Source organism: Somniosus microcephalus, chromosome 5 (genome assembly GCF_052327205.1).
Source record: "Somniosus microcephalus isolate GS21.2 chromosome 5, FLI_Smic_1.0, whole genome shotgun sequence".
Taxonomy (NCBI): Eukaryota; Metazoa; Chordata; class Chondrichthyes; order Squaliformes; family Somniosidae; genus Somniosus; species Somniosus microcephalus.
In genome coordinates this window covers 22,441,087-22,464,791 of record NC_140991.1, presented here as the reverse complement: position 1 = coordinate 22,464,791, position 23,705 = coordinate 22,441,087, and the positions used below count along the sequence as shown (strand labels likewise).

The following is a 23,705-nucleotide window of genomic DNA, read 5'->3' as shown; positions in this document are numbered from 1 at the left end:
AGCTTTCTGTTAACCAAAGGTATTAAGGGATATGGACTAAAGACGGGTACAGGAAACTCTCGATTTACCGGCACCTAAATAACCGGAAATCTCTGTTAACGGGCAAAATTCAGGAGTAGGTTCAGGTAAGTTTTACTTCATATTAGTGGCCGTTCCTGGATCTGTGGCCGGGGTTCCTGCACCTGTTGCTATGCAACAGGGATGCCTGGTCTGTGGCCGGGGTTCCTGCACCTGTTGCTATGCAACAGTGATGCTTGGTCTGTGGCCGGGGTTCCTGCACCTGTTGCTATGCAACAGGGATGCTTGGTCTGTGGCCGGGGTTCCTGCACCTGTTGCTATGCAACAGGGACGCTTGGTCTGTGGCCGGGGTTCCTGCACCTGTTGCTATGCAACAGGGACGCTTGGTCTGTGGCCGGGGTTCCTGCACCTGATGCTATGCAACAGGGACGCTTGGTCTGTGGCCGGGGTTCCTGCGCCTGTTGCTATGCAACAGGGACGCTTGGTCTGTGGCCGGGGTTCCTGCACCTGTTGCTATGCAACAGGGACGCTTGGTCTGTGGCCGGGGTTCCTGCACCTGTTGCTATGCAACAGGGACGCTTGGTCTGTGGCCGGGGTTCCTGCACCTGTTGCTATGCAACAGGGACGCTTGGTCTGTGGCCGGGGTTCCTGCACCTGTCGCTATGCAACAGGGACGCTTGGTCTGTGGCCGTGTACGGGGCTCTCATACCTTTTAACTATACCTCTCTGTAATCCGGACTTTTTGATAAACCGGCCCCACGCCGGTCCCGTCGGTGCCGGATAAAAAAAGAGTTTCCTGTATATGGAGTTAGGTCGCAGATCAGCCATGATCTCAATGAATGGCGGAACAGGCTCGAGGGGCTGAATGGCCTACTCCTGTTCCTATGTAACACCATCATCTGCAAGTTCCCCGCCAAGTGACACACCATCCTGACTTGGAAATATATCGCCGTTCCTTCATCGTCGTTGGGTCAAAATCCTGGAACTCCCTCCCTAACAGCACTGTGGGAGTACCTTCACCACATGGACTGCAGCGGTTCAAGAAGGCAGCTCACCATCACCTTCTCAAAGGCAATTAGGGATGGGCAATAAATGCTGGCCTTGCCAGTGACATCCCAGGAACGAAAAAAACAAAAAGCTCCCCACAATCCGGTGAGCGTCAAACACAAACAACTGGAAGGGCTCCAAATGGGAACCAGAAATTTTTGACAGCCTGATATATCGACCTCACGTATACATACCCCAGCCGATTAGTATATACCACCAGAAGTACTTTTTCTCCGAGAAGAACGATATAACCAGCAACGTGTGCAAGTACAGGCCTTCCACCAGAAGCCAGAAGAAGTTTGCCATGATACAATATTGAAAGAAGACCATTGCAGCTTTGCAGCCAACCTGAGGTGAAGAGAGAAGTACATTACAAAGGAAATGTGTCGCCTTGTAGTCAAGTTTGGGAAAGAACAAGAAATGGTAACTTGGCCCATCAAGCTTTGTCCTTCTACAGAACTTATACATTCTGACCTACAATGGATTCTACTCCACCTATTTCACTTCCTACCACAGGCCCTGTATAATCTGCCCTAGCCTGGTCTTTAGTCCATTCAATTAATCTTCTTCCACTGACACGGTACAATCTTCCCCATTATAGACTCTATTCAATGTCCTTCCACGGACCCTGTACACCCTCCCCAAGCCTGGTCTTTAGCCCATTCCTTTAATCTCCTTCCACGGACCCTGTACACCCTCCCCAAGCCTGGTCTTTAGCCCATTCCTTTAATCTCCTTCCACAGACCTTGTACACCTTCCCCAAGCCTGGTCTTTAGCCCATTCCTTCAATCTCCTTCCACGGACCCTGTACACCCTCCCCAAGCCTGGTCTTTAGCCCATTCCTTCAATCTCCTTCCACGGACCCTGTACACCCTCCCCAAGCCTGGTCTTTAGCCCATTCCTTCAATCTCCTTCCACAGACCTTGTACACCCTCCCCTAGCCTGGTCTTTAGCCCATTCAATTAATCTCCTTCCACTGACACGGTACAATCTTCCCCATTATAGACTCTATTTAATGTCCTTCCACGGACCCTGCACAATCTGCCCAAGCCTGGTCTTTAGCCCATTCCTTTAATCTCCTTCCACGGACCCTGTACACCCTCCCCTAGCCTGGTCTTTAGCCCATTCATTTAATTACTTGAAGGAAAGTTATACAAAATTTCTCCAAAGGTAGTCAAGCAAAGCTCCATAACATCGACGTCCATTACTCAAGAGACTAACAAGTTGCTTTCCTCAGGTGCCATTTCCATGTTTCGAGAAGCACTGGGGCCAATGGAGTATTTCATTATCTCTCTCTATAGTCATGCTACAATATACCTATTGTTTTCCTCTTTTTTTTACAAAATGGGATTCAACGAGTGGATAGGCAGTGGAAAACCAGAGGACATTTGAAACCTTACTTATTACCGGACATTATCAAGCACAGTTATATTCAGTGACTCAAAATCAAAATATTAACAGATCGCTTCAAATGTAAACTATCAGCAAGTCTGAACGGACTGTGGCCTAGAAATTGGCCTGAGGCGCCCAAGCGGCGCAAAGTTCGCTTGTGCGCTGGAATTTGCGCCGCGATCGGCGCATTAGCGATCGCCGCAAATTCAGTTGAAGTGCCCCTAGAGGGAGACGGGGCGCGGGTCGAGGCGCTCCGCGTCCCTCTTAGGGCGCTGAAAGTGAACTTCACAGTGCTACGTGCCACAGCGCCACACGCTGCGGCACGGCACGCTGCGGTACTGCAGGCCTTCCTCCCCCTGTTAAGGGGGAGGGGCCTGCAACAGCGCGAGCCCCGATCGCGAGTGCCGGCAAAAGAGCCCGTCACCAAGGAGAAGTGCCGGGTTCTCGGGAAACAGCCGGCAATGCCGCGGGGGGGGGGGGCGGGGGCGGACCAGGAGGCCGGGGACGGAGGTGCTGGCAGGCAGCCGCCGAAAAAGTGGCCGCCCCGCACCTCCACCTTAACTTGCGCCTCTGCCAGCGCAGCAAGGCCCCGTGAACCAGGCGTGGGTAGCGAACGGCGCTACAGCGGCGTTCGCTACCAAATATCGCAATGGGGGCACGAATGGGGCGCTGCGCACACCGATGACGTCATCAGTGGCGGTGCAGCGCAAAAGGCTAACGCCACCATTAGCGCCCCTGCTGAATATCGCGGGAGGTGCAGCCAGTGGCGCTACAGCCACTGACTGCCTCTTTAGGCGCTAACAGGTGGCGCTACTCACCCAATTTTTTCCCCCTTTTGTCTTGAGCTATTGCCCAACAGGACGTTGTCTCCTGAGTCAGGTGTATCCCCAGGAGGTGGAGGAGCTATCCCTGAATAAAAGCTCATTTCCAGTAGAGCTTTGACACATTTTTTCTATCAGACAAATGGTAATGAAGTAATTTGAGTCATGTTGTGGCGAGTGTCGCATGCTTGGGAGGAACAGGTGACTATCGTTCCCAAAGCTCTCCACCACTGGAGGTTTTCCTCACCTCATGTCTGGGTCTGTTGTAGACTAATTGATAGAGATTGATTGCTATGATTAGTCAACAACTCCATTATCATTGTATCGTGTGATTACCAGGATGGTAGAAGGCGAACTAGATGGACGGTGGTCTTGTCTCATCTAACAATTCCGAGGGGCAAGAGGTCACTTAAAGGAGTAGAACAACCCCGAAGAAGTGGTTAGCTTAAGTTTTTGTAGGCCATATACGAGACCAGGGCTTACAAAGGTTGGTTTCTGGGGCTGAATAGGAGGGAGAGAGGAAACCACTCTCCCGCCAATCTCACAGTTTGGGGCATTCCCACCTCTACTTCAGGTGGCCCCAGAGCACGGCAGCAAGAGAGGAAGGCAGGAGGGAAATGGACTGGGAACCCAGGTCCTATCTCCCCGTAGGCTGTCCCGGTAGTGGAAAGGGGGTAGCAAAATCAAGGTCAGGGTGAGGAGGTGGCAGTAAGCCTCACCGCCTGATATTCTCCATTGTTTCTGCCACTATCCCACCTGATTCGGGGTTGGAGAGCGGAGGAAAAACCAACCGTTACAGTTTACTGAAATAGTGGTGTTTTGCTGCCAGGCTAAGTAGAAAGAAAGAAAGAAAGTTTTGCATTTCTATAGCGCCTTTCACAACCTCAGGATGTCCCAAAGTGCTTTACAGCCAATGAAGTACTTTGGAAATGTAGTCACTGTTTTAATGTAGGAAATGCCGCAGCCAATTTGCACACAGTAAGGTCCCACAAACAGCAATGTGATAATCACCAGATAATCTGTTTTTTAGTGATGTGGGTTGAGTTATAAATATTGGCCAGGACGCTGGGGATAACCCCCCTGCTCTTCTTCAAAATAGTGCCGTGGGTTCTTTACGGCCCCCCCCCCCCCCGCCACCCCACCGAGAGGGCAGATGGGGGTCTCGGTTTAACGTCTCATCCAAAAGACGGCACCTCCAACAGTGCGGTGCTCCCTCAGTACTGCACTGGAGTGTCAGCCTGGACTATGTGTTCAAGTCTCTGGAGTGGGGCTTGAACACAGAGGCAAGTGTGTTATCAACTGAGCCATGGCAGAGCAATAAGAAGTGACTGAAGGACACCGAGAAGCGCAGAGGTATCTTCCTTTAACTCATTTTAGTTTGTGCGACCTTTCCATAGAGTGCACTCCTCCATTAATGCTATCAGCTTCCTCTGCTAGAACAAGCGATTCAACTCTGATTGGACCATGCAGAACGACGAGTGCTAGGCCCCGCCGTTCAGCACTAACATTGAGGGGGAATAAAATGCACATTTATGTCAAAGCCTTGGAGAGGGTGCAGAGGAGATTTACTCGAATGGTACCAGTGATGAGGGACTTAGGTGGGGAGACTAGAGAAGCTGGGGTTGCTTCTCCTTAGAGCAGAGAAGGTTAAGATGAGATTTAATAGTGGGTGTTCAAAATCATGAAGGGTTTTGTAAATAAAGAGAAGCTGTTTCCAGTGGCAGGAGGGTCGGTGATCAGAGGACAGAGATTTAAGATAATTGGCAAAAGAACCAGAGGGGAGAAGAGGAGATTTATGCAGTGAGTTGTTGTGATCTGGAACGCGCTGCCTGAAAGGGCGGTGGAAGCAGATTCAATAGTAACTTTCAAAAGGGAATTGGATAAATACTTAATAGGGAAAAATTTGCAGGGCTCTGTGGAAGTGGGACTAATTGGAGAGCTCTTTCAAAGAGCCGGCACAGAAAAGACTTGAAAGACTTGCATTTCTATAGCGCCTTTCACGACCACGTCCCAAAGCGCTTTACCGCCAATGACGTACTCTTTAAGTGGAGTCACTGTTGTAATGTGGGAAACGCGGCAGCCAATTTGCGCACAGCAAGCTCCCACAAACAGCAATGTGATAATGACCCAGATAATCTGCTTTTAGTGATGTTGATTGAGGGATAAATATTGGCCCAGGACACCGGGGAGAACTCCCCCTTGCTCTTCTTCGATATAGTGCCACGGTGATCTTTTACGTCCACCTGTGAGAGCGCAGACGGGGAACTCGGTTTAAAGCCTCAGGCACGATGGGCCGAATGTCCTCCTTTATGCTGTATGATGCTATGATTATCTGTATCCTAGGATGTGAAGTTATGCTTCTCGGGGGACATCTGAATGTTCTGATGTTAAGCGACGCAGAGAAAATTGAGAGAGTAGAGGCTTGGGGGGTGGGTGGTGGGGGGAAACAATTCTTCGCTACTGTAGTCAATTAATTCAGGGGCACTGTAGTGTATGTAACCGTTCCACCTTTAAGAGAACTATTTTAAGGGTTGCACTACTTTATCTTGGCTGCTGTATACTGTAATACCGGTGGTGACCACACCGGTATATAAGTGCTGTGTAATGATTTATTGGGCAGTTCCGCCCTGACCTTCGACTAGTAAAGTCCTGTTAAAATTTACTCTTGTGGTCTGCGCCATTACAGCCAGCGGGGAGAAAGGCAAACGCGGGGAGCCGCCATTTTCAGAGGCGGGGGAAGAAGACAAGCGCGGGAAACTGCCATTTAAAAAAAAAAAAGAAAAATTTCTTTTTTTTTGTTTCTCAAGAAGATTGCGAGGATGCCTAAGCGTGGTAACATCAACGATTTCGATCCTGATGTTGAAGATTGGGCCACGTATGTAGAACGCATAGAGATATATTGTAAGGCAAATAAAATATCAGATGAAGATAAAGCACTAACCTTACTAAACTCAATGGGTGCGAAGACATACGGGCTATTGAAGCATCTTCTATCACCAGCTAAACCGGCGGATCAGACTTTCGCTAATATTGTTGCTGTCCTGAAGAATCATTTGAACCCCACACCGCTGATGTTAGCGGAACGATTTAAATTTTATGCGAGAACGCAACTGAAAGAGGAAAGCAACGCGGAGTATTTAATTGAACTGCGTAAGCTAGCGAAATACTGTCAGTTTGGGGAAAGCCTGACAGAGGCACTGAGAGACAAATTCGTGTGTGGATTGTCGAAAGAAGGAACACAAAAGCGGCTACTTGAAGAGAATGATCTTACACTTGATAAGGCTGTCACTATTGCAGCATCGCACGAAGCCGCAGCGAGAGGCACTGCGGAAATGCAGCTGAAGGCAGCGGTACTCAGCGTAGATCAAATGGCTTTGGGTACAACGAAATGTTATCGTTGTGGAAAGACAACACACGATCAGAACCAATGCTGGTTTAAAAACCAGGAATGTAGAAAATGTGGCAAGCTTGGTCACATAGCTAAAGTATGCTGGTCAGGAAAGAAGACCAGCAACAAAAAGACACCACAGGAAAAGTGCAGAAAGGTACATAAGGTGGCTGAGAAGAGTTCGGATGAACAGAATTCGGATTCAGACTCCAACAGCAAGGAACTGGGTAGTCTGAGAATTCACAATGTGAGTAAGGAAGCTGACCGACAAACTATCTGGGTCACACTGCAGATAGCAGGAGTCCAAGTGAAGATGGAATTGGACACCGGATCGGCGTTGACGGTCATGAATAAGCAAGATTACAAAAGGTTATTCACACATATTCCCCTACGGGATACGGAGATAGTATTGCAGACATACACGGGGCAAAAAGTATACCCCATCGGAAAGATAAAAGTCAAGGTGATACACAAGGGCAAAGAACACCAAGGAATGGACTTATATGTACTACCTGAGGGAGGTCCACCACTTCTGGGACGGGAGTGGATCAGGAAAATAAATATGGACTGGCACTCCCTAAAAGCAATGACGGTAGATTCCGGAAAAAGGAATGTCAAACCTGAACGATTGTCCAGAATATTGGATGAGGCTAAAGAGGTGTTCCAACAGGGACTGGGAACACTAAGAGGAATTAAGGCAAAAATCAAGATTGCAGAACATGCAAACCCAAAATTTTTCAAAGCCAGACCGGTACCTTATGCGATACGACCTGCTGTGGAAGCTGAGCTGGAAGGGCTAGAACGTTCAGGAGTACTGTCTAAGGTGGACTGGAGTGAGTGGGCCACGCCCATTGTTCCCGTCATGAAGCGTTCATCGAGTAACAAGCCAGGGGAACCGGGGAAGGTCCGCATCTGTGGAGACTTCAAGATCACAGTTAATCCGGTGCTTCACACGGTGCAATATCCGCTTCCGCGGATTGAGGATATCTTTGCTTCATTTTCTGGTGGGAAACACTTCACCAAGATAGACCTGGCACAAGCATACTTACAGATGGAAGTTGAGGAAGAGTCGCGCCAGTATCTCACAATCAACACGCACAGAGGCTTGTATCGATATAATAGACTGGTTTTTGGAGTGGCTTCGGCTCCAGCAATTTGGCAGAGGGCCATGGAGCAGGTATTACAGGGAATTCCAAACACTCAATGTTACTTGGACGATATCCTGATTACAGGAGATGACGATGAGGAACACCTTGCAAATTTGAAACTGGTGCTCACCAGGTTGAAGGAATATGGACTTCGAGTTAATCGCCAGAAATGTGAGTTCTTTCAGAAACGGATCTCGTACTATGGTCATGTCATTGACCAGGAGGGGCTGCACAAGTCACCTGACAAGATCGAAGCTGTTGTGAAGGCTCCCGCTCCCGAAAATGTATCCCAGTTGAGGTCGTTCCTAGGGTTGATTAACTATTACCATAAGTTTCTGCCAAATCTATCCACGGTGCTGCACCCGCTGAATGCTCTTTTGCAGAAAGAAGTACCATGGAAGTGGAGCGAGGACTGTAAGAAGGCCTTTCGCAAAAGCAAGGCATTGATCACCTCGGAGGAAGTGTTGGCTCATTTCAACCCAACGCTACCTATTCGTTTAGCTTGTGATGCTTCTCCTTATGGTATTGGAGCAGTACTCTCACACAAGTTGCCAAATGGCTTGGAAAGGCCAGTCGCATTTGCATCCAGATCATTGACCTCCGCTGAGTGCAACTATGCTCAGATAGATAGGGAGGCTCTCAGCCTGGTGTGGGGTGTAAAGAAGTTTAATCATTACCTGCAGGGCCAGAAGTTTACACTGCTGACAGACCACCAGCCATTGGTATCCATATTCAACCCTAAAAAGGGCGTTTCCATTATGACAGCGCAAAGGCTACAGAGGTGGTCCCTTTTCCTAGGGGCACACCAATATGACATAGAATACAAAGGATCAAAACAGCATGGGAATGCTGACGGTTTATCGCGCCTACCGTTGCCAACGGTAGAAGAGGCGCCTACAGTGGACCCAGTGGAGATGTTCCACTCAACCATAGTGGAGTGTCTACCAGTAACAAATTCTACCATCGAAAAGGAAACGAGAAATGACCCGACTCTCTCACGAGTCTACGATTTAACGGTGAAGGGATGGCCAGCACACGGCGAACCACTGTTGCCAGCATTCTCGCAAAGAAGAGAGCAGCTGTCAGTGTGCCGAGGAACTTTGATGTGTGGATCCAGAGTGGTGATTCCACCCAAACTCCAGCATAAAGTGCTAAAGGAACTTCACGAGGGGCATCTGGGTGGAGTGAAAATGAAGAACCTAGCCAGAGCGTTTGTGTGGTGGCCAGGTATCGATGGAGACATCGAAGAAATGACCAAGAGCTGTCTAGGATGCCAGAAGGTCCAAAACGCCCCACCACAAGCCCCTCTACATCCATGGGAGTGGCCCTCATCTCCATAGCAAAGGGTACATATCGACTTTGCTGGTCCATTTATGGACTCAATGGCCTAGAAATTCAGTGGGTTGCGCCAGCCGCTAACGCCATAAAAGGGCTATATTTCCGGCGCTAAACACTTAGCGCCTGAACGCAGTCCGATCTGCGCCGACGCCCAAATTCAGTTGACATTTAGCGCCGGCGCAAAGTGTTTGCGCCCGCTCAGGTGCGCGCGCAGCTTATGACGTCATATCGTCGCGCAACGCTGTTTGTGCGCCCCAAACCGGAAATTCAGTGGTGCCCGCCCAATGTGGGCGTGGCGCTGCTAAGAACTGTGAGGTGGAACGCAAAAGAGGCCCTGTGGGCCTCGGGGAGCGCAAATTAAAGGGCACTTACACTGACCTATAAAGCCCAGCCATTTTGCTGCAATGACTTTACTGCTTTGGATTTCTGGACAGAGACCAAGGGACAGAGCTTACTGATTTGGGACAACATAGGAGAGGTATTTTTGGCTTCTGGCCAGTGCTTTGACATTTGATTCATTGTGATTTATCTGTTCTCAACTTTATTATGGGGGCTGTATGGGGGGCCAACCCTCAGTTGCAGCATTATGTGCGAAGGGCTCGCAGACGCTGTGAGAGAGGGCCAGCCATGCCTAGACGCAGAGGGACCATCAGGCGTCGGCAACGTAGGCCTTACCCACTCAGGCAATACCGGCAGCAGGTGTCCTATCTCACCATGACTGCGGCGCATTGTGTGAAGAGGCTGCGCTTCAGAAGGGAGGTGGTTGCAGAGATCTGCCAGCTGCTTCACACAGATCTGCGTCCACAGCTGATGTGCAGGACGTCTCTCTCGGTGGAAGTGAAGGTCACGGTGGCTCTGAACTTTTATGCAAGCGGCTCCTTCCAAGCCGCTGCTGCGGACATAGCGAACATCTCCCAGTTCGCCGCGCATCGCTGCATCCGGCAGGTCACCGATGCACTTTACGCGAGGAGACACCAATTCATCTCCTTCCCCATGACCCGACAGAGGCAGGAGCAGCGTGCAGTCGGATTTGGCAGGATCGCGGGCTTCCCCATGGTGCAGGGCGCCATTGACTGCACGCATGTGGCTATGCGGGCACCTATCCACAATGCCGAGGATTACCGCAACCGGAAGGGCTACCATTCCCTAAATGTACAGCTGGTGTGTGACCACAGGCAGCGCATCCTAGCTGTCAATGCCCGCTTCCCAGGAAGCAGCCACGATGCATTTATCCTGCGCCAGACTACTGTGGCAGACATGTTCGAGGCACAGCCTCCACCAAGGGGATGGCTTATCGGGGACAAGGGCTACCCTTTGTGTACATGGCTCATGACCCCGCTCCGCGCGCCCAGGACCCCAGCGGAGGAGGCATACAACGAAAGCCATCAAGCCACAAGGAACATCATCGAGCAAACGATAGGCGTCCTCAAGCAACGGTTCCGCTTCCTGGATCGTTCCGGAGGATCTCTTCAGTATTCGCCGGATAGAGTCTCCCAGTTCGTCGTCGTGTGCTGCATGCTGCACAACCTGGCTATCCGCAGGACTCAGGCACTGCCACCTGGCATTGCACCACCACCTCAGGAGGACGAGCAGGAGGAGGAGGAGGAGGAGGAGGACCAGCCCAGGAGGGAGCGACAAGGGCCAAGGGCCGTCCGCCGGGGGCTTATTGATCGACACTTCTAGGCCCCCTGTCAGGGAATGGCCTGTGGCAATGAACGCACCTGAGGCAGCCGCTCCGCAAGCCCTCAGCCGGTTAACGCAACAACCACTTCAAACATGACACCTGGACATGCTGAATAAATCAAAAGCTTTATTTCACAAACTCAGGGCCCTTCCCACATGAAACAGAAAAACAGACAAGACCCCCAAAAAACAGTCAAAAACATCTGTCACTCCCAAAACCTGGGGAGGACTAACAAAACTTGCCCATCCGAAAGGCCTTCAACAGCGGCCTTACAAAAATAAGCCCCCCCCCCACAACAGAGACACCCCCATGAAAACAAAAAATGCCTTGATCCTTGGCCTTAACAAAATAATGCCCCCCACAACACAAGCCCCCCAATATAAAAGAAACCGCTCTCACCACACTCTAATGGGTGTGCCGAGAGGGCGAGTCCTTAGACAGGCTTCTCCGGCCCCTGGCCGACCTGCTGCTCCGCCTCAACCTGGGCCCTGTGGGTGTGGCGAGGCTGGGGGAAGGCTCATGAGGGCCACAAAGCGTGTCGGCAGATGACCTTGGGGGTCGGCCTAGACGAGGCCTGGCCCGGGAGGGGCCGGCTGCTGACTGCTGCAGCTGTGGCTGGGCAGCATCAGTCTTAGCAGCAGCTCGTCGCACCTTGGCTGGGGGAGTGGCAGTGTCGGCAGCACCATTGGGGGCAAGCTGGCTGATGGCAGGTGCGCGCTGCTCGCCAGAGACACTGGCACTCGGCCGGGCTGGCAGTCGAGCAAGCGCAGCAATCTGGGGGAGGCCAGACCGCTGTGCTGCAGCAGGGCGGCGGGTGCCATGGTGATGCCTCCGTGCCACAGCGAGTGTGGCAGAAGTGAGTGCCCGAACTGCCCTGGTATGTGCCCGCATCAGCTCTGCCAGTGTGTGGACGGCACCACTCATCTCGCGAGTCGCGTCCTGCGCTGCCGCCAGTTGCTGCACACCCGCGTCCTGCGCTGCGGCCAGTTGCTGGACACCCCTGTCGTGCGCTGCGGCCAGTTGCTGGACACCCCTGTCGTGCGCTGCCGTGAGGTGTTCGAACCCCCTGGCCTGTGATTCCCCGAAAGCCACCACACTCTGAGCCAGGGACTCAATGGCGTGAGGCATCTGTTCGACCACCCCCATGAACTCTTGGTGGCGCCGCTCAGACGCCGCCGACATCTCATCGAGGACGCGCACCTCCTGGGCGAGGACAGTGTCCGGACTGGAGGGCGGACTCTCCCTCCGGGGAGAAGGCCGCCGAGCTGGCCGACCCTTCCCGCGTGCATCGACCCCACTTGGGCCAGGTTCTGCCCTCCCCTCCAACACCTCCCCCCTCTGGGGAGAAGGCTGGCGTGCTGCCGGAGCCTTCCCGCGTGCGTCCACCCTACTGGGACCAGCTTCGGCCCTCCCCTCCAACACCTCCCCCTGGCTCTCCTGCAGGCCAGACGTCTCCCCTCCATTGCCATCCCCTGGCGCGGAGGAGGGTTCCCCCAATGTGCCGCCTTCCTCCTGGTCCTCGACGTCCTCCTCCTCCAAGGGCCTGGCTCTCTGCGCTTCAGGGACCACCTCCTCCTCACCAGCTGAAAGCAGGAAGGCACAAGAGTAGCTTTAGAGTGAGGACAGGCCGTCAGCGAGGGAGGCCTGAGTGGTGCATTATGCGCATTTGTCGGTCAGTGGGAAAGGATGTAGATCTGAAGTGCGAGGGCAACGAGAGAGGTGCAACCGGTCATGTCCTTACCAGTGGGTACCAGTACAGGGTCCGCCTCGCCGATCGCGACAGGGCCAGTCACCCGGCCACGCATGAGTCGTGCCACGCTCTCCTCCAGATCAGTGAGCGCCTGGTACTCGGGACGGCCTCCACAAGTGACAGCCTGGCTCCTTACATTGCTCGCCAGCTTGGCCTGCAAGAGAAAGGACGGCCTCTAAGTACAGTGTGGTGCCCTGTCGCTGTGTGCACTGCCTCCCATGGTGGAATAGCTTGGCCAGTGTGGTGCCCTGTTGCTGGGTGCACTGCCTCCCATGGTCGAATAGCTTGGCCAGTGTGTTAAGTTCAGAAAGTGCTATTGATGAACATGCAAGTGCCATTGCTGCGGGAGGAGGGCTGCCCATTAGGCCTTTGAGGTCCCTTTGCCCATAATGTGAGGTGCACATGCAAGGATGAGGGGGTCACTGGAAAGGGTACTCACCTTCACCATCCGAGTGAGGTCGTTGAACTTCTTGCGGCATTGGTCCGCACTCCTGGGGACATCACAGGTGGATGACACCCTGCGGGCGATTTTGCCCCAGGCTCTCCTGTACTGGCTCCTGGGAGCCTTCCTGCCACTGTCCGGGCACAGGATCTCTCTTCTCTTCTCCACACCATGAATGAGCACACTCAGAGCATGCTCTGAGAAGCGCTGCGCTCGCTCACGGGCCCTCTCCATTGCTCCAGGCGCTATTTTGGCACACCAGTAGTGCTGAGGCCTAGCTGCAGGGCTCCAGTATGCAGGGCGTGGCAGCAGTCAAAGTTGACCCTTCCCCCTTTAAGAGCTGGCCGGCGTCAGGGTGTCTGCTGTCAATCAAAACATGACCGCACCTGCGCTGCGCCCGGCTTCGGCGTTATTAGGCCGCATCGCCGGCTTAGCGCCGGAACACAGCATTTCAACGCCAGTTTCAGCGCTCGGCCAAACTTAGGGCCAACTCTACTGAATTTCGGCGATGTGGCCTACACTTTCCGGCGGCCGCTAACTTTAGCGAGCGCCCGACTTTAGCGCCCCAAAAGTGTCCAGACTGAATTTCTAGGCCAATGTTCTTAATCGCGGTGGATGCACACTCCAAGTGGCCGGAGGTAATAAAGATGTCCTCCACCACCACGGAAAAAACCATCACAGTATTAAGGACCATATTTGCCAGGAATGGGCTGCCGGAACAGATCTGTTCTGATAATGGACCACAATTTGTGTCCGAAGAATTCAGGAAGTTCTTAAAAAACAATGGGGTTAAGCACTACACGTCCGCCCCATACCATCCCGCCACCAATGGATTAGCTGAAAGGTTTGTCCAGACCTTCAAGGAGGCCATAAAGGCCATGGGTAATGAAGACATAAATCTACAACATAAGGTAGATAACTTCTTGTTGGCGTACAGGAATGCAACACGTGGTTACAAACCAAACTCCCGCCATGATGTTTTTCAATAGAAGACTAAGATGCCGGCTGGATTTGATCAAGCCAAACATCAGAAGGGATGTAGAGAACCGGCAATTTCAAGGCATGAATGAAAGGCCAACTAGAACCTTCCAGATAGGTCAACAAGTTTTGGCCCGGGACTACCGTACCGAGAAATGGCAGCCTGGAACTATTTGCACACGACTAGGACCGCTGATGTATACCGTGGACATTGGTGAAAGCATAATAAGGCGCCATGTTGACCAGATCATAGAGTCATCCGAAAAGGGACAACCTACACCACAACTCTATACGCCTAATGATGAAGCAGAGATACCCATAGTATCTACCTCCGATCCGGTGATACTGGAACCAGATGAACCCGACACTGGCATTCAAGCCGAATCGACCTTGCCAAAAGAACCTACTACACCACCGAAAACTACTACACCACCGAGGCGTTATCCGGACCGAGTCAGGAAGCCTCCAGAGAGACTGAATCTGTGAACTGTTTTACATGAAGTTGTGTATATATGTTATGATGTTATGTTTAATGGGGAATATATACTGTTAAGCTAAAAAGGGAGGATTGTAGTGTATGTAACCGTTCCACCTTTAAGAGAACTATTTTAAGGGTTGCACTACTTTATCTTGGCTGCTGTATACTGTAATACCGGTGGTGACCACACCGGTATATAAGTGCTGTGTAATGATTTATTGGGCAGTTCCGCCCTGACCTTCGACTAGTAAAGTCCTGTTAAAATTTACTCTTGTGGTCTGTGTAGTAATTCTCATTATAACACACAGACTTAACAGGCACAGCGCTGGGATGAAAGGCACCAAGTCCTACTTTGATGGTCTTGTCCGCTCTTAATCCGAGATATCAAACTCAAAAATTTTGACCGTTTGAATATGGTCTCATGAAGAACAAAGAGAATAATTTTTGTGCGGTTTTGACAGATCGAACCGTAGAGTTGTCGACAAGGCAAATTTTTAACCACTTTGCCCATTCGCCCTGCCAATCAGGTGCCGTGTTTCAGTGAACCCTGTTATCTGGGCTGCTAGCTGGTTATTTAAATCTCCGCTTTATGCTTCTTGGAGTCTACCAATTAAAAAAAATATGGACCCCTTGGCTCTAACTATACTCGCAGGTTAAAGTTAACTACTGATGGGCCGGAAAAATAAAAACAGGTTTAGGGTTTTCAGCCAATGGATTTTGACCGACATAGAGCTGGCTGTGAAAATGGACGTTGGTTTGATCGAAGGTGAGAATAGGAGGGCCTTAAAACAAATGGATAAAAAGAATAAATAGAAAATAAAAGACAAAATGGTACAGAGAAGCCAGAGAATTAGGCATTGTTTGTGCTCCTAGAACCTCCTGGTACGAACTGCACGTGTGTGGACTTCAGGATAGGACAGGATCCCACCTGGTTCTGAGTTTTGGCTAAAGAGTTTGCAGTAGCCCTGCATCACGAGTGAGAGCAAAGTCCCAGAAGAGCAAGACTTGCAGCAGAGTAGAGGAGAACATTTTTGTTGGAGGTGCGGGGGCTCGGGTGGGGGCGGGCTGGGAGCGAAGTAAACTAAACACTTGCAAAATAATTCTGTGACGTAACGTCCCGTGAGCCGTGCAATACGGTTCAGAAGTGACAATAAAATGGCCTCCGACAGCCTTGACTGTAATTATGACATGGGATTACTGGATTTTCACCAGTGTTTTGGGATCAGACCACATCTGGAGTACTGCGTTCATTTCTGGGCACCGCTGCTCAGGAAGGATATATTGGACCTAGATTTAAAGTGCCAATTCATCAAAACCTGGACACATCCCTCATTAAATCCACCAGTGAACCCGGACACATCTCTCACTAAATCCACCAGTGAACCTGGACACACTCTCACTAAATCCACCATTGAACCTGGACACACTCTCACTAAATCCACCAGTGAACCTGGACACACTCTCACTAAATCCACCAGTGAACCTGGACACATCTCTCACTAAATCCACCATTGAACCTGGACACACTCTCACTAAACCCACCAGTGAACCTGGACAGGGTTAAGAAAATAACAGGTACAAGATTTCTCTTCAGTCACAGAAAAATAAGGATAGCGTTTCATGCTTTGAATTTCTCACTTAAGAAGTAGTTTGCTCCTTTGCCAAAAAATGTCACTTCACACCACATTTGCACTGGATTCAATTACCGACAGATGAAAAAAATAATACATTCCCTGCGAGAGGCTGCTGAGATATTCCAATCATCGCAATGGAACAGCTCAGCCTCCCTCTCCTCACTTTCCTCCCCCAGCTATTGAAAGAACCTCTACATGTCTTCGATCACAGTCTTACACCAGTGCTTCTTGATGCCTGTGGGTTTGCCGTTTCGAATTCCTGTGCTTTCAGTCCGTCTGACCTTTCAGAAAGGAGCCCTGACTATCTTACTGTTTGCAATGATGCTCACCACCTTCACAGTTGAGTTTTATCCCACTGAATCCTCCATTCTCTGCACTCTGGGCCTGACGGTATCCTTCCTCTTGTCCTCAAGATGTCTGCCTGGGAATTTGCCTCTTTCCTACCCCGTTCCTTCATCCCTATTATCATCATTGCTCCTCGAAGCCTTCCACTGTTGTTCTTCCTCAGCTCCAAAAACATTGTCCTACACCCTCCTTTTCCTCCCTGTATCCCCACTGTGTTAAAGTCAAGACCTTCAGCTGCAGGTCACTCTTACCCAAAGCCTCAAAACCGTGGAATTCCCGAACACCTCGAGACTTTGCTTCTCCCTGCAACTCTACAGAGCTTTCAAACCCCCCAAGTTTGGCCTCAACTAACCGCTACTACTTCTTGACTTGCCTCGTCAGATCTCCTACTCTTTTCAACCTTGGTCGTGTCCGGACCAACTGGCCCGAGCCCTTCATCTAAGTTTCTCAATGAAGCAGCTTAAAATAAAACAAGGAGGAAGCTGGCCCTTGCCTCCGGTTTGGCTTCCTGGGTCAGGAGGCTCCAGATTAACTCCTAGGTTGGTATGAAGTTGTCTCCTCATTGTAGTTAATGGAGCTGCTCTGGGCTGAGGCAGGCAGCTTCCTTTTGATGAGATCATGAAGTGGCCAAATAGGAAGGAGCAACTGGCCTGTTGGGGCCGCTTGCAGTAAGAAATTGTCACGTCAAAGTTCTTTTAAATTAGAAGTGTGTTTGAACCGAAAGTATTCCCGCCTTTAGACTTTCCTGCCCCCCCCCCCCACTTTTAAACGTATAGTAAATTGGGTTTGACGGTAAGAGACTTCTGCTGCTCGGTACTTACTGAGACTATGGAGCAATGGTCTGATTCACCAGCTTCAAACAAGACAAGGTCCTTGATGAAGACAGCGATGGCCCTCAGGACGAAGGACATAAACAGGTGCATGTGGATGTAATTCCGTGTACAGTGCAACTTCCTGCAGAGAGAATGGACGGTGATTAGTGTCAGCGCACCACATTCCCAAAAGAAGGAGTTAGATATATTTCTTAAGGTTAAAGGGATCAAGGGATATGGGGAGAAAGCAGGGACCGGGTACTGAATTTGGATGATCAGCCATGATCTCATTAAATGGCGGAGCAGGCTTGAGGGGCCCAATGGCCTACTCCTGCTCCTATCTTCTATGTTTCTATGTTTCTATGAAATGAGTCGCACAAACGGCCCATATTGAGGAGATGGTAGTTAAACAAAAACCTCCATATTACAACAGGGCATGTAAACAGGGAATGATGGTGGGCGCCTGCAAGTGTTGAGTTGTCGATACGTTTACGCGGACAGTGCTAAATCCTGCTCATTGACCACTGCTGTCCTTGATGACCTCAACTGGGTCTGGATCCTCAACACAATGATTTCACAATCCTCATCTTCATTTACAAATCCCGACTTCTACAAACCCCTCCAGCCCTGCACCTGACCTCTAACCTCCTCCATTCGTACACACGACCTCTGTAACCTCCTCCAGCCCTACACGCGCTCTCTGTAACCTCCTCCAGTCTTACACCCGACCTCTGTAACCTCCTCCAGTCCTACACCTGCTCTCTGTAACCTCCTCCAGTCTTACACCCGACCTCTGTAACCTCCTCCAGCCCTACACCGGACCTCTGTAACCTCCTCTAGCCCTCCACCCACTCTCTGTAACCTCCTCCAGCCCTACACCTGACCTCTGTAACCTCCTCCATCCCTACACCTGACCTCTGTAACCTCCTCCATCCCTACACCAGACCTCTGTAACCTCCTCCATCCCTACACCCGACCTCTGTAACCTCCTCCATCCCTACACCCGACCTCTGTAACCTCCTCCACCCCTACACCCGACCTCTGTAACCTCCTCCAGTCCTACACCCAACCTCTGTAACCTCCTCTAGCCCTACACCCGATCTCTGTAACCTCCTCCAGCCCTACACCCGCTCTCTGTAACCTCCTCCATTCGTACACCCGCTCTCTGTAACCTCCTCCATTCCTACACCCGACCTCTGTAACCTCCTCCATTCGTACGCCCGATCTCTGTAACCTCCTCCAGCCCTACACCCGCTCTCTGTAACCTCCTCTAGTCCTACACCCAACCTCTGTAACCTCCTCTAGCCCTACACCCGATCTCTGTAACCTCCTCCAGCCCTACACCCGACCTCTGTAACCTCCTCCAGCCCTACACCCGCTCTCTGTAACCTCCTCCATTCCTACACCCGACCTCTGTAACCTCCTCCATTCGTACACCCGATCTCTGTAACCTCCTCCAGCCCTACACCCGCTCTCTGTAACCTCCTCCAGTCCTACACCCGACCTCTGTAACCTCCTCCAGTCCTACACCCGACCTCTGTAACCTCCTCCAGTCCTACACCTGACCTCTGTAACCTCCTCTAGCCCTACACCCACTCTCTGTAACCTCCTCCAGTCCTACACCCGACCTCTAACCTCCTCCATTCGTACACCCGATCTCTGTAACCTCCTCCAGTCCTACACCCGACCTCTGTAACCTCCTCCAGTCCTATACCCGACCTCTGTAACCTCCTCCAGTCCTACACCCGACCTCTGTAACCTCCTCCAGTCCTACACCCGACCTCTGTAACCTCCTCCAGTCCTACACCCGACCTCTGTAACCTCCTCCAGTCCTACACCTGACCTCTGTAACCTCCTCCAGCCCATCCCCCGAGCTCTGTAATCTCCTCCAGTCCTACACCTGACCTCTGTAATCTCCTCCAGCCCATCCCCCAATCTCTGTAACCTCCTCCAGCCCAGCTTGCACCCTCTGCTGTTGTACTTCAGGCTCTAAGGATCCCTTTATCAGGCCCTCCTAGCCTTGACCTTAGATTCCCGAGAACAGGAATGCCAACCCCTATAAGATGATTATATTTGCCATATATTAATATCCATTCCTCATTGAAAATCAACCAAGTATCACCTGCAGGCAGAGTTCCTCAATAGCTGTAGTATATATTTATACACAAAACAAACATTTATCTAGGAACACTTGAAAATACACAGCACCTTTAGTGGATTATTTCAGCAGGTTTACACTGTAATCAAAAGATGAGGAATGTATTATACTCACAGAGCTGAAAATACAGTTCACGTCCTACCTGAAAATACAAAGGATGATCATAGCAGCCATCAGGGAAAAGAGGGACAAACTGTGTCCCACGGTGTAGCCGGTCTTCACTGCTCTGTAGAATTCTCTCTGTGTGGGGGGGGGACATTCATCTGATTAATATTTTGTCCCAGTTTTGCTGACACTGACACAGGAATTGCTAGACAAAAATAGACCCAAGTTCCATCTAACTCGCCTTCCGCCATCCTGAGAGTTACAATACGGGAATCCCTCCCCAACGGATACGTCCGTGGTTAGTAAAACCGCGATTGGCAAATTCACTATAAACACATTTAAAAAAAGAATATAAAAAGCATATAAAGAGCGTAAAAATCGTGTTTTTTTACCTTGTTCCTAAATTAAAAAGCGTGGATACCCGAATTTCACGGCCGCAGTTGACAAAAATTGTCGCAGAGTGGGAACCGTGGATACGTGAAATTCGCGTATGGCAAAACCCGCGGTTGGGGCGGGATTCCTGCATACAATGATAATGATGGCATTGTCGACTGATCATGTACTGTATATATATATACTTTTTTCATGCTCTTTGAACACTTTCATTTATTAGTTTAAAAAAAAACTGGCGATGGGGAGAAAAGCCTGTTTGACTGGACGGGCTGGTTGGAGACGGAAGGTCAGGAGTACGGCCAACTAAAGCTGGCAACCCTAACGCGCGCGCACACACACACACATATATATGTTTATTATCTTGCTGTTAAACGGGAAGGGTTATTATGTGTCATTGGCTGTCAGCAATCACAGTTACAATGGCCCAGAACCTTTGCAGAGTAGATAGCTCTCTTGTCATGGTCAGTTGGACACAAAAAGGAACAATTACCTATGACCTCTCTGAACATTCAGCAGCTGCTAAGCTGCAATGGAAGCACTTCACATCAAAGCTCACTTTTTGGTTACAGGCATGAATAAAATTGTGCCGGGGACTGGTTATCGCAAGGAGTGCCCGCTTAACTAATATATAAGTAAACATACAAACTTTACATAAGTTCAACGCTGGGCGTGAATGATTTCTGCCAGCTAGCTAGCTGCAGAAGTGAATGTCACTGCAGTAAATCTTTTAGTAAACGTTACTAAAACTCAGGTGGGAGTTTAAAAAAAAAGTCTTTTGCCTTTGAGATGAGGCTTTTGTCGATCAGGTAGGCCCGGATTTTCCACGTCTCCTCTCCCTGCTGCCCTGAGGAAAATCCGCCCTCAGGATTTTTATAATATGCTTCTTTAGATATATTTCTTAAGGCTAAAGGGATCAAGGGATATGGGGAGAAAGCAGGGACAAGGTACTGAATTTGGATGATCAGCCATGATCTCATTACAGGAAACTTTTGTTTAACCGGAGGTTAAAAGTCCGGAAAGCTCTATCTACCGGCAAAATTCAGGAGCCGTTTCCTATAAGTTTTTTTACTTCTCGTTGCCTTTTTTTTCCCCCAGTCAGGCTCTGCAAGGTCAAGCTGAAGCTGTTGCTTAGCTACAGAGACGCTTTTAAGCTGCGGCTGACTGTTTTGAAGCTGTTGCTAAGCAACAGGGTTTGTTGATTCACACGGAGCTGAAAAGCTCCGTATGTTTTAACATTAGCGCTGGTTTATACGGCAGTTTTGATGGGACGGCACCAACTCGGTCCCGTCAGTGCCGGATACCAGAAAGTTTCCTGTAAATGGCGGAACAGGCTCAAGGGGCCGAATGGCCTACTCCTGCTTCTATTTTCTATGCTTCTTTATTTTAGAAGGGACCAACAAATTATCGGTGAATGTGCGCTGCAAAATATCACGGTGTTTTACGGCACAGGAGGAGGCCATTCGACCCATTGTGCCTGTGCTGGCTCTCTGAAAGAGCGATCCACTTGGTCCCATTTCCTGCCCAAACCTCCATATCCTTTAAAATGTTTCTATTTCAAATATTTATCACCTTCCCTTTTTAAAGCTATTCCGTCGGGCATTCCATGTCCGATCAACCCTCTGCATAAGTTTTATTTTTTCCTAACCTTGCCCTTTGTTTGTTTGGCGATGATCTTAAATTTATGCTCTCCAGTTACTGACTGACTGACCGATGATAATGGATGAGGTATCTTCTTTACGCAGCAGCTGCTTTTAGTCCCCATTTCTAATTTTCCCCTCTGTCCACTGGAGGAGCGGACTCATGCTGTGTCATCTCACCAGAGGGGCCATTCTTCGTGTGTGAGCCCAGACCCTTAAGAACATAAGAAATAGGAGCAGGAGTAGGCCATACGGCCCCTCGAGCCTGCTCCGCCATTCAATAAGATCATGGCTGATCATTGACCTCAACACCACTTTCCCGCCCGATCTCCATATCTGTTGATTCCCCTAGAGTCCAAAAATCTATCGATCTCAGCCTTGAATATACTCAAAGACTCAGCATCCACAGCCCTCTGGGGCAGAGAATTCCAAAGATTCACAACCCTCTGAGTGAAGAAATTCCGCCTCATCTCAGTCTTAAATGGCCGACCCCTTATCCTGAGACTATGCCCCCTAGTTCTAGATACTCCAGCCAGGGGAAACAACCTCTCAGAATCTACCCTGTCAATTCCCCTTCAGAATCTTCTATGTTTCAATGAGATCGCCTCTCATTCTTCTAAACACTTAGCAGTAATAGTTGGCCATCCTTGTGCCCGTTTTACGGAGGGAGGTTTGGCCCTCGGGCGATTTTCAGGCATTCGGGGCGGCCGCCTAAGACAGGCATTAAGGCCCCCACCGCACATACTAATGAGCGGCCTAACGCCTGCTTTAGGATCCCGCCAAGAAATTAGGCCGAGCTGAGTGAAGCCAGGCACCGGGCTTGCTTCGCTGAGCTTTGCCTAGTGAGGGTTTGGCCTGCAGCAAACAGGCGAGTTAATTAAACTTAGATGTGGAGCCAGGAGGATGCGCTCCCGTCGACTCCGCAGAACTCCCCGGCTGCTGGCCCATGAAAGCCCGGCCCCCCACCCCAACCACCCGTTGTCTTTTCCTCTTCAGGGTGTTACCTGGGCTGGAGCACTTCGGCTATGAGGAGCAACTGGACAGGCTGGGGTTGTTTTCCTTAGAGCAGAGGAGGCTGAGGGGGGACCTGATTGAGGTGTACAAAATTATGAGGGGCATAGATAGGGTAGATAGAAAGGAACTTTTCCCCTTAGTAGAGGGGTCAATAACAAGGGGGCACAGTTTCAAGGTAAGGGGCAGGAGGTTTAGAGAGGATTTGAGGAAAAACTTTTTCACCCAGAGGGTGGTTGGAATCTGGAACTCACTGCCTGAAAGGGTGGTAGAGGCAGGAACCCTCACAACATTCAAGAAGCATTTAGATGAGCACTTGAAACACCATAGCATACAAGGCTACGGACCAAGTGCTGGAAAATGTGATTAGAATAAATAGGGCTTGATGGCCGGTGCAGACACGATGGGCTGAAGGGCCTCTTTCTGTGCTGTATAACTCTATGACTCCCCCCACCCCGCTCCCCGGGGCTTACCTCAAGGCCGCTGTCGGGGAGGCATTAGGCCACGAGCCAGCTGGCTCTGAAGGAGCAACGGGCTCCGGCAGCTCGCTCAGATGATTGAGTTGAGGCCCGAGGCCCAATTTTGGGTGCGCGTCGGGCCTCTTGGTTGGGTCGTACGCTTTGTGTGTGCCATGGGTTACGTGGCAGAAAACCATCACCAATTTCTACCCTCTTAGCCTTGGCAGGTTGAGGCATAAAAACATCGAAAAATAGGAGCAGGAGTAGGCCATTCGGCCCTCCGAGCCTGCTCCGCCATTCAATATGATCATGGCTGATCCTCTATCTCAATACCATATTCCCGCTCTCTCCCAATACCCCTTGGGGCATTGCAGCTGAGCTCAAAACTCTCATATACAATTGAAGATTTTTTTTTAGATACATCTTTGTTCTTGGGATGTGGCAAGGCCGCCTTTATTGCCCATCCCTAGTTGCCCTGAGCGCATTAAGAGTTGTACTGTGGGACTGGAGTCACGTGTAGGCCAGACCAATCCTCGATTCCCACCATCCCCCTCAATTCTCTCTAGCTAAGGCACTGAGACCAATCGTAGCCCTCCCAGTTGCCAGCACAAATCAACAGGATCAATACTTGATCGGTTTCTACAACAGGTGGGCCATCCACCAGATTA

General features: G+C 50.4%; 1 protein-coding gene across 1 annotated transcript in view; it reads right to left on the bottom strand.

Annotated features, from left to right (window-relative positions):
- Positions 1-23,705, bottom strand: part of vipr1b (vasoactive intestinal peptide receptor 1b) — a 90,984-nt gene that overhangs the window by 24,470 nt on the left and 42,809 nt on the right. The window contains exons 5-7 of the mRNA XM_085987419.1: positions 19,576-19,673; positions 17,285-17,417; positions 1,260-1,413 (exon numbers count right to left, since the gene is read on the bottom strand). Coding sequence (XP_085843545.1) covers positions 1,260-1,413; positions 17,285-17,417; positions 19,576-19,673 — 385 coding nt within the window. The remainder of the gene's footprint in view (positions 1-1,259; positions 1,414-17,284; positions 17,418-19,575; positions 19,674-23,705) is intronic.